The sequence below is a fragment of the Cibotium barometz genome, chromosome 37, assembly GCF_041138505.1.
Source record: "Cibotium barometz isolate CiBa-2024 chromosome 37, ASM4113850v1, whole genome shotgun sequence".
In the NCBI taxonomy this organism is placed as follows: domain Eukaryota; kingdom Viridiplantae; phylum Streptophyta; class Polypodiopsida; order Cyatheales; family Cibotiaceae; genus Cibotium; species Cibotium barometz.
Window position 1 is genome coordinate 35,860,951 of NC_141082.1, and position 17,410 is coordinate 35,878,360.

General features: G+C 44.6%; 1 protein-coding gene across 7 annotated transcripts in view; it reads left to right on the forward strand.

The window, feature by feature from the left end:
* LOC147617228 (uncharacterized) overlaps window positions 1–10,740 on the forward strand; it is a 250,714-nt gene extending 239,974 nt beyond the window's left edge. For all 7 annotated transcript variants that reach the window (XM_086776846.1, XM_086776847.1, XM_086776843.1 and 4 more), the window contains 9 exons: window positions 5,366–5,515; window positions 5,670–6,456; window positions 6,784–6,879; window positions 6,993–7,147; window positions 7,256–7,494; window positions 7,700–7,806; window positions 8,814–9,267; window positions 9,441–9,540; window positions 9,694–10,740. In XM_086776846.1, coding sequence (XP_086632972.1) covers window positions 5,366–5,515; window positions 5,670–6,456; window positions 6,784–6,879; window positions 6,993–7,147; window positions 7,256–7,494; window positions 7,700–7,806; window positions 8,814–9,267; window positions 9,441–9,540; window positions 9,694–10,272 — 2,667 coding nt within the window. In that variant the 3' untranslated portion in view covers window positions 10,273–10,740. The remainder of the gene's footprint in view (window positions 1–5,365; window positions 5,516–5,669; window positions 6,457–6,783; window positions 6,880–6,992; window positions 7,148–7,255; window positions 7,495–7,699; window positions 7,807–8,813; window positions 9,268–9,440; window positions 9,541–9,693) is intronic.
* The last annotated feature ends 6,670 nt before the right edge of the window (window positions 10,741–17,410 follow it).

Sequence of the window (17,410 nt, forward strand, 5' to 3'; positions counted from 1 at the left end):
CCGTAGCACTGCCCCACAAAACAGTTGGTATGATGATGAATGTCGTGAGACACGAGCACAGCTATAGCGTGAGATTGCCATTGGGTCTCACACGCATAGACAGGCCAGGATGATCTTTCGGCACCTTGTGCGGAGGAAGAAACGAGCCTATCTGGCTAAGCTAGAGGAGGAGATCTAGCAACTCTTCCTGGGGAAGGACAGCAAGAGGGCATGGAAGATGTTTCAGGAGAGACAGCCTGGTATTCCGATTACTGCACCTGAGGCATGGCATACTTATGCTAGAGAACTATATGATACACCAAAACACCCCCCCACACCCCCTCCACTGGGGAGCTAGACCAGCTAGCAGCACCTTTTTTACTATGCGGATGGTGCTAGATGCAATAAACAGGTTACAGAATGGAAAGGCACAGGATCATGATGGGCTAGTTGGAGAGCACTTCTCATATGCACGAGACACTTTGGCTCCGCTCATCGTACATGTGTTTAATCGTGCCATTTGTGAGGGTTTCCCGACAAGCTGGACAGAGTATATCATTGTACCACCAAGCAACCACAGGACGATCATGATTGGTCATTACTTGGCCAAACTATATGGCTCTATATTGGAGTCGGAGCTGAGCCGATGGGCAGAGAGGCATGGTCATCGAGCACATGGACAGGCTGGCTTCAGGAAAGGATTTACTACCTTGGATCACATACTGACACTTCGGGCACTTATTGAAGAGGGCAGGGCACAGAAGAGAACGATATACTGACTTCCGCAAAGCCTTCAATACCGTACCACGTGCCAGGCTTATGCGCAGATTGCATGACATTGAGGTACCCGAGGATATGCAGTGGGGGATATATGCTTTGTATGAGTCTGTGACAGGCAGAGTCCGAGCTCCAGGCGGCGGACTATCCGATAGGGTGACCAGCACGATAGGGGTGAAGGAGGGATGCCCGCTATCGTCCACCCTCTTCGGACTGTACATTGATGCGGTCTCTGATTATGTAGACAGATTGGAGGCCCAGGGGCATGCCTGGCAGGGGTGTTGATACCCATCTTGTTATATGCTGATGATATTGTTCTAATCTCAGACTCTCCAGAGGGATTACAGAGACACCTGGATGCATTACAGGCTTTCTGTGTGAATAGAGATCTGACAGTGAACCTTGGGAAAACCAAGGTTATGGTGTTTAACACCACACAAGCATGGGTGACGAGATCAGAGCCTTGGTTCACTTTCCGAGGGGAGCCGGTAGAGTACGTCAGGTCATATGTCTACTTGGGAGTTACTTTCACAGGACCGTGTTTCTCCCTAAAGGAGGCAGCAACAGCTAGATTAGCTCGAGGGCATGCAGCCTTGGGGGCACTTGAGAGGCAGTGTGCACACATACAGTTTCCGGAGCCATGCACCAAATTGTGGCTATTTGATACGCTTGTCACACCGACCCTCCTGTACGGAGCTCCAATTTGGGGGCCCAGTATACATCACAGATCTCAGAGAGGGACAGATGAGGGATGGAGGCAAATGGAGAGACCACTGATTATGATGATTGCCCGCATGATTCGGAGCAAATCAGCAGTACCACATGAGATTGTTCGGGCTAAGTTGGGTGCCCCACCAGTAGTAACCGAGGCCCTATTCCAGGCAGTTACCTTTTTACAGCGGCTATGGGAGCTTCCTCAGCAGAGGTACTCCCGTTTGGCATTGACCTCATCCATACAGTTGGCAGAGGATGGAGATACTCATTGTTGGTACGCTCAGATGAGATCATGGTTTAACCTACATGGTTTGCGGATAGAGGCACTACCACCCTTTCAGTACAGGCTGGATTGTCCATTTTTGGATCTCACCCGCTCAGAGCAAAACCGCATGATCAGGATGGATATCATTAGAGTAGACACAGAGAGGACATGGACTAGCCCCCTTGAGCCCTTACGCACGAAAATGGCTCATTACAAGAGCCATTTTCTACACCTCTCACCAGATGATTTTATCACCCGCCCGGCGTACATGAATGTACACCTATCACATGGGATACGTTGTGCCATTGGGCAGGCCCGAACCTCATCACACCAGCTGCGGATTGAGACAGGGCGATATGTGCATCAGATCTTGAATGACCGCATTTGTCAGCTATGCTATTAGGAGGTTGAGACAGAGGAACACTACATTTGCCGATGTACAATATATTATGAGATCCGAGGGAGATATCACTACCTCTTCCAAGAGGGTTTTGGGCCGTTACGCAGGGTCATGGAGTTTGAGGATCAGAGATGCCTGGGATTGTTTCTACTTGAGCTCAGGAGACACAGAGAGACCCTCTTGGCATACAGGAGGCCAAGCCATGATGTACCTAGACAGAGGACTCTCACAGATTTCTTCGGCACCGGCACCAGCACCAGCAACCCAGCCCACACACTTCCTGATACCTCCTCCATTGGGCCATCAGGGCATCGACCACGCTCCCAGGCAGTCACCATCGATAGAGCAGTTATCTTATGTCATGCTCGTCGTCCACGCCCACCAGGATCCCAACCACGGCATCCTCACCATCGCCAGATCAGAGCCATTATTGCTCGGTATCGGAGGCGCCTACCTCGCTTCTACGACCTCTCCATTCTAGATAGCCCCATGGCGGAGATACTTGATCTAAGAAGAGGGCAACACTTCAACTGATCAGCATACACGGATCTACTTGATATACATTTTGCAGTATTTTCCAGTATTTTCTACTTAGTATCATCTTGCAGTCTTACAGTTCTGTTCTTATAACTGTAGGACAATCAGTTTATTGTAGTTTTTTGTCTCATTTAGTTGTTCTCTTTGATGAGACACCAACTTCAGATGTACTCTCAGTTTGGTCTCATAGGCCATTATGGCCTCTTAGAGACGTTAATATATCATTTCATTTCATTTCTTGCGCTGGCCGTACAGCAGTTTCTGGTATTGTTTCCATGCGCTGGCCGGACAGCAGTCCTTGTGGTGGTATTTCATGCGCTGGCCGTACAGCAGGCAGTTATTATATCTCTTCTCTGAGTCCTAGCTGTACGCAACAGCTATCTTATGGAGTTTCTTTACACTACGCTGGCTGTACAGCATACTGAGGCTGATCGTTTCTCTCAGCTGGTCAGTTTAGGCAGCCATACAGTAGCCTTGCAGTCTCCACGTGTGGATTCAGCCGGGGTCCTTCCCTCCATGTTACTGGCCGTGTAACAGGCGGTGTTTGGAGCTGGTTCAAGGCTGATTTTGGGGACTGTTTTAGGACAGTTTTGGACAGCTTCTAGAGATGTTTGTATCTTGTCTCTAGACTGAGATCTGGGAAAGAGATGTGTTGATGCTTTGTGCAAAATCCGGTGCTGTATGCACCCACACCTTGGTTTATTGTAAAATTTTCTCTCTCATATTGCATAGCATATTTCCATGCTTTGAAAACCAAGGTGGTGGTATAATCAATTGGTATATCCTTGCTGCTACCATAGTTGTCACGGTACGAAAATACGATATCGTACAGTACGATACCGTACGGGAATTCTTGGTACGATATGAAATTTTGGGATACCGTATGATAAAATACGGTTTTTTTTTTCACACTTACAAATTATGGAGCTTTAAGCTTGAATGTGAGGGGAAGGTTGGGGGGGGGGGGGAGCAGTCCACAATGCATGATGAACCAGAACATGGAGATGTCTCTCTCCTAGTTGGATCTCCAAGTTGTCTCCAAAAAAGAGCCTACATGGGTAATGTGATACCAAATGTCTCCCAATGTAGTGTTATGACTAACGGACCGTCCTTGCACCGATATGGGCAGTGCATCTAAGGCGATAGTTTAGGGACTCTTCTGTAGATCAAAATGGCCCTGTCCAAATCTTCTCCTTCGTACATAACTTGAGGATCTGACTATCTAGCCTACCTCTACCAGGGATCTCCAAGTGATGTTGCAAGATTCTCTTCTCATCCTACCAATCAAGTGTACACGACCAGTCTACCTTGCCAGATTTTTTGGGTCTCTCAGCAACCTCATATGGAATGCTGAGTAGACACGAAAGTTGCAAAGTATTGCAAGCATTTGGGATCTTGGTTGAGCAGGATTTCTTTTTTTTTTTAGCATTTGGAATTTTTGTCTCAAGTTTGGGGGGGGGGGGGGGGGGGGGGGGGGGATCGTTCCATACGAAACCGTACCGTACGAAAAAAAAAAATCATGCCGTATGGAACCATACCATATGAACTGTACGGTACGAATAGGTTTGTACCAGTACGAGAAAGGGAAGGAGATAACATAGCCTTCATCATTGACCACCATCTGCCACAAAACGTACACTCTTTTGTGACAGGAAGAAAGCTTTCCGTGGTTCAAGCAGGCCTAACAGAGCACGAAACAACCTACTCCAATGTATGCTTTCCAAGCACATGGTGTTTCCAACGTCCGGTGATCTTCCATGCCATTCTAGTTTCTCTGTTAGCTATTTCCAGTCCATGATTAACCTAGAGTTGAAGGGGTAGCCTGGTAATTTCCTGTAAAGTGCCCAAAATCACTTCCCAGTAGTCATGGATCATGCACCAAAATGTGGCGGATTTCAAAGTGGTGCACATGGCTCACTGCTAACATCTGTGCCCAAGGCTATTTTTGAGCTACAAAATCAGCGAGCAAAGTGGCTTTCCTGGCAATGACATGAGTATGAAGGTCGAGAATGTTGATGCCCCCATGATGTCTTGGCGTACATAACTTTTCCTTTCGCAGCAATTGAGGCCTTTAGTATTGTGCTTGGTTGCCAAAGTATCTCTAGTATAGTAGACATGTACTCATCCAAGTGATTCTTTGCCCAAGCAAGCAGAGACAAAAAGAACTGTATGTATGCAATGAGAATGGACTGCACGATACGGAGTCTTAACATGTAAAAGGGCCATGTGGCCAACTTCCAATACTGCAATTTAGCATTTATTCTTTGCAAAACCCAATCAGCCTGAGTTTGAATGACGTGTGCCATGCAAGTGGGTAACCCAAATGTCTAACCAACTGATTGGAGGGAACAAGAGTCCCTGGCCACAATACATCATGCCAGGCTTGTGGCTTGAGAAGGATAAGCTTGGATTTTTGGAAATTAATTCGGAGACTTGCAGCTGTACCAAACAGATCCAAGGCATCCATCACAAAGCGGAGATCACGAGGATCATCTTGTGGCATGAAGAAGGAATCATCTGCATAAGCTTGTGCCACAAAATGCTTGCCAGATACACACACACACATATATATATATATTGTCACACACAAGTATGAACAAAAAAAGAAACATTAACAGTAAATATACAATCAAGGGGGGTGATAGAGATAGTAAACATGGACATTTTTGCTGATCTAAAATTTCATCCTGCAGAGTGCTGAAAATAAGAAGAGACTCAAGGAGTTGGAGGATCAAATTTTGCAAGTCTTATCTAGCAGTGAGGGCAACATATTGGAGGATGAAACTGCAGTGAAAATAATCTCAGAGGCTAAGACTGTTGGCAACGATATCACAGTGAAGCAGGTTAGTGAATTTTCATCTTTAAAGAAATTTTAAGTGTCCAGTGGGTAGGCTGGCAGGTTTTTAATCCAGGGCCCGGCCCTGGGGGCAGAAACCGTTCACCGCCAGGCTACACACCTGTTGTTAACACAGTGCCTAATCCAGTATTATTCTCCAGACGTTGGCAGAAGAAACAGAAAAAAACATTGATGAAGCTCGAAAAGCTTATGCAGCATGTGGCGAATCTGCTGCTGTCCTGTTCTTCTGCATCTCTGATCTGGCTAATATCGACCCCATGTATCAGTATAGCCTGCCATGGTTTTCTTCTCTGTTCGTCACATCGATCACTCTAAGTGAAAAGTCATCTGATTTGAAAAAACGTCTGGCCATCATCCACAAATTTTTCCTCCTTGTTCTCTACAAAAACATATGCCGATCCTTATTTGAGAAGGACAAGCTTTTGTTCTCTTGCCTCTTGGCGTATCGGGTTTTGGAGGTCGAGAAGAAGATATCTCCAGAAGAGTGGACATTTCTCTTGACTGGAGGGATGGGTTCTTCGGTTGCGAGGTCCAACCCGGCTTCAGAATGGCTTTCTGAGAAATCATGGGGAGAAATCATGAGACTCAGTAAGCTATCAGCCTTTGAGCACCTGGACCTTCATATATCAACCTATCCATCGGATTGGAAAGCCATTTATGAGTCTATGGAGCCTCACAAACAAAGGTTTCCTGGGAAACTATCACAACTAGGCTCCTTTCAGAGATTGCTTCTTCTGCGTTGCATTCGACCAGACAAAGTGATCCCAGCAATTCATGAGTTTGTAGCTGAGCAAATGGGGCCTGAGTTTGTCCAGCCTCCACAGTTCAATCTTGAAGCATGTTACCAAGAGTCAAGTGCCATCTGCCCACTTATTTTTGTTTTATCAGCTGGAAGTGATCCTACGGCTGCATTGCTCACATTTGCAGGTGAGTTCTTAACCCTCACAAACCTATTCTGTGCATGTTCAATGGGTTCAGTTTTAGCTGTAAATTTATTTTTTTTCTTTGAATTCGCTTTGAGTAGAATGCAACCGACGGGCCTTTACAGATATACGCCGCAGGTCTTTTGTGCTTAGATGATCTGACAATGGGCAGGGGCCAGCTGCTCATGGTTGGCCAATCAAGCCCGTCATCACCTGTCCATCCCAGATCTTGCGGAGTATTTGTGTAAAGGCCCTAACAATGCAATTATGCCCAAGCATCCTGTTTAATAGAAGCTAAATGTCCATCTGTGCTTTTCCTTATTTCGTGTAGCTGAGAAGGAAATGGCAGATAAAATTGCACCTGTCTCCCTTGGTCAAGGTCAAGGACCCAAAGCAGCATCACTTATAATGGATGCTATGGCCACAGGTGTTCCTAACCACTTTTGCCTGCAAGGAAGAAACACAACACCATGCATACATTTCTAGTGTGATTTCATGTGAGAGGGGCACTTTTTTTAATGTACTCTTATATATGGACAGGTTCATGGGTGCTACTTCAGAACTGTCATCTGGCACCATCCTGGATGCCAGAGCTTGAGAGGATATGTGAAAACGTTCCCAGTGAAGTGAATCCGAGTTTTCGCTTGTGGATGACATCATATCCAAGCCCGAAGTTTCCAATAACTGTATTGCAGGTACTATTCTGTTTTTAATATTAGATCTGTCTGACCATATTTGAACAGTGAATGCTGCTACCATGTTAAGGGTCTTGAGGCTAGAAACGTTATTTATGATGTGTTTAGAATGGAATCAAGATGACTAATGAGCCGCCAAAAGGTCTGAGAGCAAATATGAAAAGGTCATATGGGCTTGACCCAATATGCAATGAGGAATTCTTCGAGAGCTGTAATCAGCCTGCAGTGTTCAAATGTCTCCTCTTTGGACTGTGTTTCTTCCATGCCGTGGTTCAAGAAAGGAAAAAATTTGGGCCCTTGGGTTGGAACATACCTTATGGATTTGACGATGGAGATCTAAGAATCAGGTTTGCGAATTACGCCAGTCAAAGGCATGTAAAACAGTTTTTTTTTTTTGTGCACGTGCACGTGCCCACGCGTGTGCTTGCGTGAGCATGTGTGTGCACGCATTTGGTGTAAGCACTCTCATCATCTTTGCTGATCAGCTTTTGTGCACGCATTTGGTGTAAGCATCCTTATCGTCTTTGCTGATCAGCTTTTGACATTTTGCAGTGTACGCCAACTACACATGTTTATAAATGAAAGCACTCCAAGTAACCTTCCATTACAAGCACTAAACTATGTCACTGGAGAATGCAATTATGGCGGACGGGTTACAGGTACCCGCATCTGCAACAGCTATCAAACGCTTTCTTCTAAATGTTCCATGTCTGTTGTTTTTCCCTTCTACCATGTATTGGGAATATTGGGCGATGAATCTGTTTTTTGGTGACCATGATCGTGCATAGATGCATTCTTTTTTGGATTAGAACTGGTGAAAACGGGAAGGTGAGTGCTGTTGCATGGTTGACTCAGTCTGGCCCACTGCTTCTTTTTGAGGCCACCTGTGATGCAGATCCTGTTATTCTTGTCCGTAGTAGCTCAGAGATGTTTGCTTCAGGATATCCTTCAATTACGTTACACACCACCTCCGCTGAGTATTGACACGACCTGGGAGATTATTGCTAGTATCACGGTGTGGCATATCTGGAAGACCAGATGCTCAGAGGCCTTCCGACTCCCGAGCTATTCATGTTTTTGACACCCAGTGTATCTGCAGTATATGGAGTGACATCGTTCATACTCTTTTGGCCATCTAGGCCCGTATACAGGGATCTTCTAGAGCTGCGCAAGCAAAACGCAGCAGATTTATAAGAGAGTGGAACCATGGTATTTTCTTCTCCTCCACTCTTATGGGGATTTTATGGCAGCATAGTGCCCCCAATTGGTTGAGATCTCCCTTTGTATGATTTTATACGACTCAACAGAAGTCTCTTTTCTGGGAGCAGATAAAGAAAGTGCATTTCACTCCTTGACTTTTACAAATGGGTACATCAACCGGGATGCTGGAATCAGGAGAGGATGACCTGAACCACCTCCAGCCAAGTCTTCTCCATGATCTTCTAGCTCAGAATAACTGGGGGAACCAGCTTGTTTGTTTTTTTCTTTCTTTTTTTTTTTCCCTCAGAGATTATTTATTATATTTATATGTCAGGGTTCGCACCCTGGATCTGCACATTGGCAGACCAGGGTTTTACCGCTTGGGCTAGAGCCTGTTGGCATTCTTAATTGCCTTCATCCTTGATTTTGACCATGTTTATATTTGATGTTTTTATTTGATTTTTAGATGACAAAGACAGGCTCTTGCTGATTGCAATCTTGAAGAGAGTCTACTGTAAGGATATAATTCAAACTGGCTATAAGCTCTCAGAATCTGGAAAATATGTCACCCCATCACCAGGGGACTTGGGATCTTACCTGTCTCATATTGATGACTTTCCTGTGATCCCCATGCCAGAGGCCTTTGGTTTACATGCTAATGCAGACATCACCAAGGACTTGAATGAGACAAACCTGCTCTTGACATCCATGCTCCAAGCTTCAATGGCTACAGGAGGGGGGAGCTCCAGTGGCCCAAAAGCATCAGAAACAATCGCGGAAGTTGTTGGAAACCTTATAAAAATGCTTCCATTAAACTTTGATATAGAGGCTTGTGAGAGAAAGTATCCCATTCTGTACGAAGAAAGCATGCACTCGGTCCTTAGCCAAGAAATGGCTCGTTTCAACAAACTTCTTGATCGGTATGTACTTTCCCTACTGTGCAAGTGTCTCTTGCCTTCCTTAATCAGTAGAGGATGAAGAAAATGTGAACCGGCCCCTTTTGATTAAAGGATTAATCACACCCTAATCGTTTAGAAGGACTATCTTCAAAGAGTTTGAGATCAGACCTACCTCCCTCTGATTATCATTGCAGGATCAGGACAACACTGAAAAGCATGGAGAAAGCAATACGAGGAGTGGTCGTCATGTCTGCTGAAATAGAAAAGGCTTATCACAGTATTGCTGTAAACCAGGTGGGTCCCTTTCATGGGGTTGGTTTGGTTGTACTCTGCAAATAAAGGGGGGGGGGGGAGGGGGGGGGGGGGGGGGGGGGGGGGTGGGGTTTGGGAGTGGAACTAGAACAAAGTTTTGGATTCTGATAATTAATCTGTTTCACTTTTCTCTAGGTTCCTGATATCTGGAAGAAAGTCTCGTATCCTTCTTTGAAATCACTCTCTTCATACTTCACCGATCTCCTCAAACGTATCGAAATGCTACAAGCCTGGTATGAAAGCGGACCTCCAGTTATCCATTGGATTAGTGGTTTCTTCTTTGCACAATCCTTCATGACGGCCTCACTGCAAAACTACGCTCGAAAACACAAGCTGGCCATTGATACACTTGCATTTGACTTCCAAATTCTCGAAAAAGAACCCAAAACTGCACCTGATGAGGGGGTGTTCATCAAGGGTTTTTTCCTAGAGGGATGTGCATGGGATCCTGCAGAGAGGTGTTTGTGTGAATCGAAGCCAAAAGTTATCCATGTGCCTGCCCCAATCGTCTGGCTGAAGCCTTCTCCAGCAGCAAAAATCCAACCTTATCCCCATTACAACTGTCCGGTTTACAGGACGGCAGAAAGAAGGGGAGTCCTTGCCACGACAGGACATTCAACCAACTTTCTCATGAGTATAAGGCTGCCTTCTAAGCACCCTTCAAGCCACTGGATACAGCGTGGAGTGGCTATGATATGCTCCCTCAGTGAGTAGAACTTCCACATGCATATTGTGTAGATGAGGACGTTTGCACTATGGTGAGTACATGAAAGCATCCAAAGAGCACATCTGCTGACATATGTTACAATGATGTGTGGAGCATGATGGAAATATGTATAAACATTTGGCAGAGGCTCTATATCCACCATTTTCGGTGCCTTCTTCTGTGTCTTGTAATGGGCACTTTGGGACATCACACAGTCCATTTTGCCTTTGTATGGAGCACATGGCCTATTGCATATTGATGTCCATAGGGACATCCGCACACTACCCTTACGATGATAAGGCTATGGACATGCAAAGATCTCTGGGTTCTTGTGGTGTCATAGACTTGATGTGTGAACATGGACGAGTCCCAGGATGAAAGATTGGAAGTACTTGAAGTGTGTGCACTACTTAAATACATATTCACTTTGTAAATGTCTTTTTGTGGATTGACATGGTTACTGAAGATTGAACAAACCTGAAGAATGCTTCCTCTTGAGAGTGATTTATGCCAAATGTGATGCAGTTATGAAGCCCTACATTAGAGATAACTAGCAAGGTGCACACATTTCTACTTCAAAATCTCATGCTGACACATTGTGATAGAATGTCTCAAGCTAGGTGCCAGTAGTGTCTGTATGAGATGATAACTTGTTTTAAGCCTACTTCACAAGGGAGCTTATCATGGCTTCATATCATAATTTTTACTCATCCTCTTCCTATTCAAGAGTTGTGTGTTGTTTGAATGACAAATCATACTTGCGTGCACACAATTGTCATGGACTCTAGCTATTTTAAAACTCTTTAGAATGCCACCTCACTCAGTGTACCATTGTGTTGATTTGTTTACTTGCAAGGTGCTAGAGGGTCAGTTTTCTGATGCCTTTATGTCAATATTGCATGTCAGTTAAATTTGTTGCTTGTGTGCCTTGAAAGCATTTTGCCCAATTTGTTTGTTCTTTAGTTTCATCGTGGATATTTCTTTGATGGTCTGATTCTTATGAAATATGAACAAGACATGCATTATTTGGGATCGTTCTCTCTTTCATTTTTCGTAAAGGTAAGAATGTAATATTATGCAAAGGTAATGTACATAGGCATCATGGCCAACAGCTGGGCTAGAACACAAACAAACTCAGAAAAAGGGGGGAGGGGGGACAGAATTAGTAGACAGTAGACAGTCCAGACAACTGATACATTTTCCCTAGCAGTGACGATGCCGCCGGGAAAAAACCCTCTATTAACTATGCAAGCAATGGAACTGTGCGGATGATCCAAATCCAAGAGGCAGCCAATTCTCGGCCTATCACATGCGCGGAAGCCATGGCCAAAAGCTGCCACAGCACTAAGCCCCGAATTCGTCCATTACTTGGGATCGCTCTCTCTCTCTCTCTCTAGATTGTCACAGTCGATCAGGACGCACATACGATGGATGGAGATCGATGGAGAGACCGCTTGTGTCCATGATCTCCAGGATGATTCAGGGTAAGGCCTCGATAGCCCATGAGATTATCAGAGCCGAGATGGGAGCACCACCGATCATAGTCGAGGCTCTTGCCAGATCAGTGTCCTTCATTCATAGTACCTGGGAGCTTCCCCGACACAAGTATGCACGACTTGCTTTAGAGTCCTCTCATCAGCTAGCCATGGAGGGAGACACTTCATGTTGGTATGCACAGATAGCATCCTGGTTTGAGCTCCATGGGTTCAGTTTAGACAGACTTCCACCCTTCCAGTACTCTCTGGAGGCACCCTCTCTCACCTTGACACATTCTTGAGATTAGTAGTGTCATCAGACAAGACCTCATTCAGCTGGACACTAGGAGGACATGGCTAGAGCCCTCACAGGAGTCGGGGACGAAGATGGCTTTCTATAGAGACCATCTTCTCCGCACCATTGAGGATGGCTTTATACTTAGACCGAGATACATGGATATCCATCTGTCTCATGGATTGAGGTGCGCCATTGGGTAGATCCGCACCTCTTCACATCAGTTAGAGATAAAGATAGGTAGATTTAGAGGCATACCTCCAAGGGACACGATTTGTCAGATTTGTTGGATAGAGCCAGAGATGGAGGAGCACTACATTTGTTGTTGCACAGCATATTATGAGATTCGAGGGCGCTACCATTGCCAAAGCAATAGACCACCAACATGTTGGACATGACCTTTCACCCTTGATTGTGAATCAAAGATGAAAGCATTTCGCATGAGCCAATTATGCCAAAGACCCAACCATCAAAAGAAAAAGAAGAAGACCTCATGTTGCTGATTGTTCCCCCCGGGTTGATCATGTCCAAATATCCACTGCTTGGGTGACAAAGTGTGTCCAGTCACCATTTGCCACACTGAAAAGATGAACTCCCATATCTAGCGAGCCACCGAGCAAGAAATAAATTTGTGCCGACCAGATTTTGGACAAGTCTGGCAGAAGAAACAGTTGCCATTCAAAAGTCTCCAACGCTGAAGGGCAGTGGCCAAAGGCAGGCCCCCAACCATGACTCGCCAAATAAACACTTTGCCATGAAAAGAAAGCTTCGAATGCCAACCACAAAATAGGATGCGCTTCCACCAGGAGGTCGTTTTCTTAACATTCCATACTTTATTAGCTTTTTCTGCAATCCAACCCTTCTCTTGGACCAAAAGATGATATACAACATTAGCGGAAGCCTTCAACAGCATGGTCTTGCGACCCAACACCCAATCATCCCATGCATGAGAAGAATCCATCCTAGGAAGGCGCCCCAGAGACTACACTTGTTGTTGCAACTACAACCGAATACACATGTAACCTCAGGGCACACGAAATCTATGACAAGCATAGTGGAAGGATAACATTCGCAGCCGCCCAGGAAACAAAGTATCAAACATCCTCACAACACCCAATATCGCCATACAATTGAATTGCCGTCTACAATTATTCTTCTCTAGCCAAGTAGTCACACGAGAGGTGGCCAACACCTCTGCAAGCAGGGAGTTCTCATCTTGACGAGAATCTGGAGGTCTCCAAGATGTGAACCGTATAACCTCTTGCCATGATTTAACCAAATGATCCAATAGAGGAGAAGCAGATATACGCACAGATTGTGAAGCATTTAAAACATCCCACCAAGATGCAACAATCCAAGTCTTCCCATGCACAATACCCACATCCTCCAAAAATGCAAGTCATATCTGTCCATGGTTGGGAATCAACACACATAGCCTAAAGTAAAGTCCACCTACAGGCAAGGTGTACCCAGACATCCAGTAGAGATGCCCCTCCCAATCTCTTCGGGGTGGTAATATGCTTCCATGAAACCCAAGACAACCGTGGATTATTGCCTTTCTTTTTCCACAACATGAATCGAAGAGCGACTGGGTGAGAGCTATCAAAGTCTTTCGAGACCAAGGAAGTAAGCATAATGTCATGTGCCACTTTCAGAGTCGGGTGTGAAACGGCCATGCCTGAGACTTCTAGTACACAGCCTTATCCCCAATACGGCTTGAGATCCAGTCTAAAAGTCGCTTGTTAGTGACATCCACCTCGATAGGATAGCCCAAGTGACATACAATGGTCCCACGTGCGGCACAACATGATCCTACCAAGCAAGCTCTTGTAAATCTCTCTCTATGCAACTAAAAAGGGTTGACTTCTAGGTATTTATATACAACCTAGAAGCTTTCGCAAACAAAGGGCAAGCTACCATTGCCCTTTCAACCTATTTGAACATTAAGGATATTATGCAAGATACTCTCTCTCTCTCTCTCTCTCTCTCTCTCTCTCTCTCTCTCTCTCATGTTTTTTTGTGCGTTGGTGGTGCTGCCATCTATGACGCATTGCAAGCACCTTGTATCCCTTATCCCACCCACCTTGTTCAAGCCCCCAAGGCAGCAACTAGGGGGAATAGCCAAGATGAACCTACAGGAGCTAGAGGCATACATCAAGACCATGGAGGACAACATCGAGAAGGCATTGATTGAGCGGAAAAAGGTGTTGGACAGGGTTTTCAACCAATAGTTGGAAGGCCTCTTCAAGGAGGTCCAGGATAAGAAAAGCAAGATTGAAGAATTGGAGGCAAAGTTATACCATCAGGAGGAGATTCAATCGTTGAAAAAGACCCAGATGCAACAACAGGCGAGGCTGCATGATAGTGAAACTCCCACCATAAATGGAAGCCCTGAAGGCCGCTATCAAGGACCATACATACAGTGAAGTAAGGGAAATTGAATATACAAGAGGATCTAAGAACAGACTTGGAGTAGCTAAAGGCTGCGAGTGATAAGTTGCGGCAGGAAGAACTGCAAACCACCAAGAAAGATTGGGTGGAGGTGGTGAAGAAGAACAAACCCCCATAGAGCATCACACATGAGAATCTTGAGGAGAAACACAAGAAAGATAGGACCCTCCATGTGCGAGTGCAGGGGCTACATCTCAGGATTTTCCCCCAAGGTAGATGCCATGACACTTTGCCAAATGAAAGGAGTGGATGGGCCCCCCCTACCTTTGCAGATACATGAGGGCAAGGAAGGATATGACATGGGAGTGGCCTCTCATCATCAAATTATCTACTGATGCCACCAACCTTCTTAGACAGACGGGCTGCCCTCAAGGCCACACTGGTGTACATGGGGAATGATCTCACCCCAGCATTGGTGGCACACCAACGTGAGGTGATGGTGACAGTTCATGAGGTCCATAGAGCGGGTAAGTGGGATGTCTACAAAGATGAAAGGTCATTATCACTAAGCGTTGTTTTCAATTAGGGACGCGAGGTCTATGAGACCACAGGAACAAAGACAGAAGGTTTATCTCTTTCCTAGCTTTGTCTAAATTGAAAGCAATAAATAGTTGAGGCTAAAGGCACAACCCACGAAGAATGCAATATGGAAGTGGTAATTGTTGACCTTGGGCACACATGAGTGGGATTACAACATCTTGGAGAGGCTCTTAGTCTAGGCAGGTGTTGAGCATCTGATTTGCTCTCAATATCTAGGCCAAATATAAAGGCACATAAAACCCTTAATGGCACATATAATACAAGATCAATTAAGAGAAGGCAACAATGACATATGAACATGGCTCTTTATCAGTTATTTCCAAGGTGTTTTTTTCTAAACTCTAGATGGGGAGGACAAACATTAAACCTTCAATATCTAGGACCTTAGATTTGTGCAACACATGTTAATGGTGACATGGCTTATTTTTGTGAAGTTGCATCCTTGTCAGATGGTGAAATCAGGATCCAAGATGCAGTTGGTCATGGCTTTGACACTGCAAAATGGAGACAATGGTAAAGTCCAGGTAGGAACATTAGATAGTGAAGATCAACCATAGTTTGCAATTAGTGTAAGGAAACAGCCGGCCTAGAACAGTAATCAGAGGAGGTGGCCATTGCCAGGAAGCAAAAGCCAGAATAAGCGAGAGCGGAGAAGCTGGTTTGGAACTGTGTGCAAGGATGGTTGACGCGCAGCTATAAAAGCCCAACCAGTCTCAACGAACTGAGTAGAGAGGGTGGGTGATAGGAAGCCTTAGCCTGAGAGGGATGCTCTGGGCTAGCATGAGCACAGGGGATGTTTGACAAGCTTCCAGTTCATAGTCCTACATCAAGGTGCTATCCAAGCTTCTATATGAAGGATCCCATCATTGCTGCAATTTGACAACAATAGAAGTCGAAGCTACATATCAAAGTGCATGAGGTCTTCACTACTTCAAGGGAGAATAAGACTGCAAGTTTTTGGTATTGATTCAATTTTCAGCTCTTCTTTCTACTATTTTTTTAGAAATTCCATCACTCTCTTACACCTTCAAGCTCATTCTTGATATCATGGTTTTTTGTCACACACTAGAACTCTAGCCTTGACCATGACATTGATGGAATTTTATTGTATGAAAAACATGAGATCATGCAAGGAAACAACTGTAAGTATCAACCTCTTATATCTGCAGATGTTAGCAAAAATTCTGCTCTCTCCATGACAGATTCTCCAAGACGAGGAGTAAGGCACCTTTTTAAAAAAGGTCTCAGAAGACAAAAGAAAAGATATCAAAGCAATAACATGTGTTTGTTATATGTGAAAGGGGATCCTTCCTCTTTTTCCATCACCTAAAAGCACCCAAATAGAATAGGAAAGATGTTGCAAGTCTAAGCACCAACCCTATGTCAGCCTCCTTTGTGTTGTGGATATTTGTGATAAGGTCTTGTCATCATTTGATTTTGATGAAAGTTGGAGTTGACATATAAACAATCATTGTAGAATCATTATACACTTTATAAAACCTTTTGCCCCTGTAAGTGAGTGAGACAAGGGATATATAAGTAGATTATCTTGAAAGTAGGCAGGTGTTGCCTCCCCAAGTTTGAGTGGTTTCCAAGGTTTACTTTGATTGTCTGGTCGAGATTCTCTAAATAGCATCATAAACATCACAAACCTCTTCTTGTTATGGGTGCTGGAGTTCAAATTTACAACAATGATATAATCTTTGGTCCTCGAGCCTCATGTCAGAAATGTTCTATGTCTTGGGTTCATTGTGGAGGTGCTTAGCTCCCTCAGAACGGAGTACAAATGGTTCTTACTGTCGAGTCTTTCCAAATGGATGAGAGATGTCCACCTATCTCCACATCTTCTAGAAGAAATCGTGCATGCAAAAGTGTGTGATGAAGAGGATCTCTACTGATCCAAGTTATATATCACTAGTTTAGGTTTGTCAGTTACTGTGAATGATGTCAGTTTCTAGTTTGCTAGTTGGCTATCAATATTATACTCAATGTGAAAATGAGAGCTTTCTTGTTATCTACCATTGTCTCAAAGTTTCATTTAAATGTCTTTTATTGCATAACAAGAGAAGTTTTTTTTGATTGAGGAAAGAGGACTTGTGCTGGTGTGTGATGAGAATTGTTTAGTGTAACTTCATTAGGGATTTACTGTACAACTTGTCAACTATAGAGACACTCAGGTTCAAAGGCCAAGTCTCACATGTTGTGGTGTCTCCACAGAGGAGAAAGAAGATGTGTGTTAGAGCTTTGATCAATAAGTCAGATTCCGCTTGTGGGTCAACTCAAGACCTATGGTGGCTGATTCAGGGTATGAATTATTCATAGGAAAAAATGGGGAGAATGTGGATATACTTTTAAGAGGGATAGAATTGGCAGACCTTAGCAAAA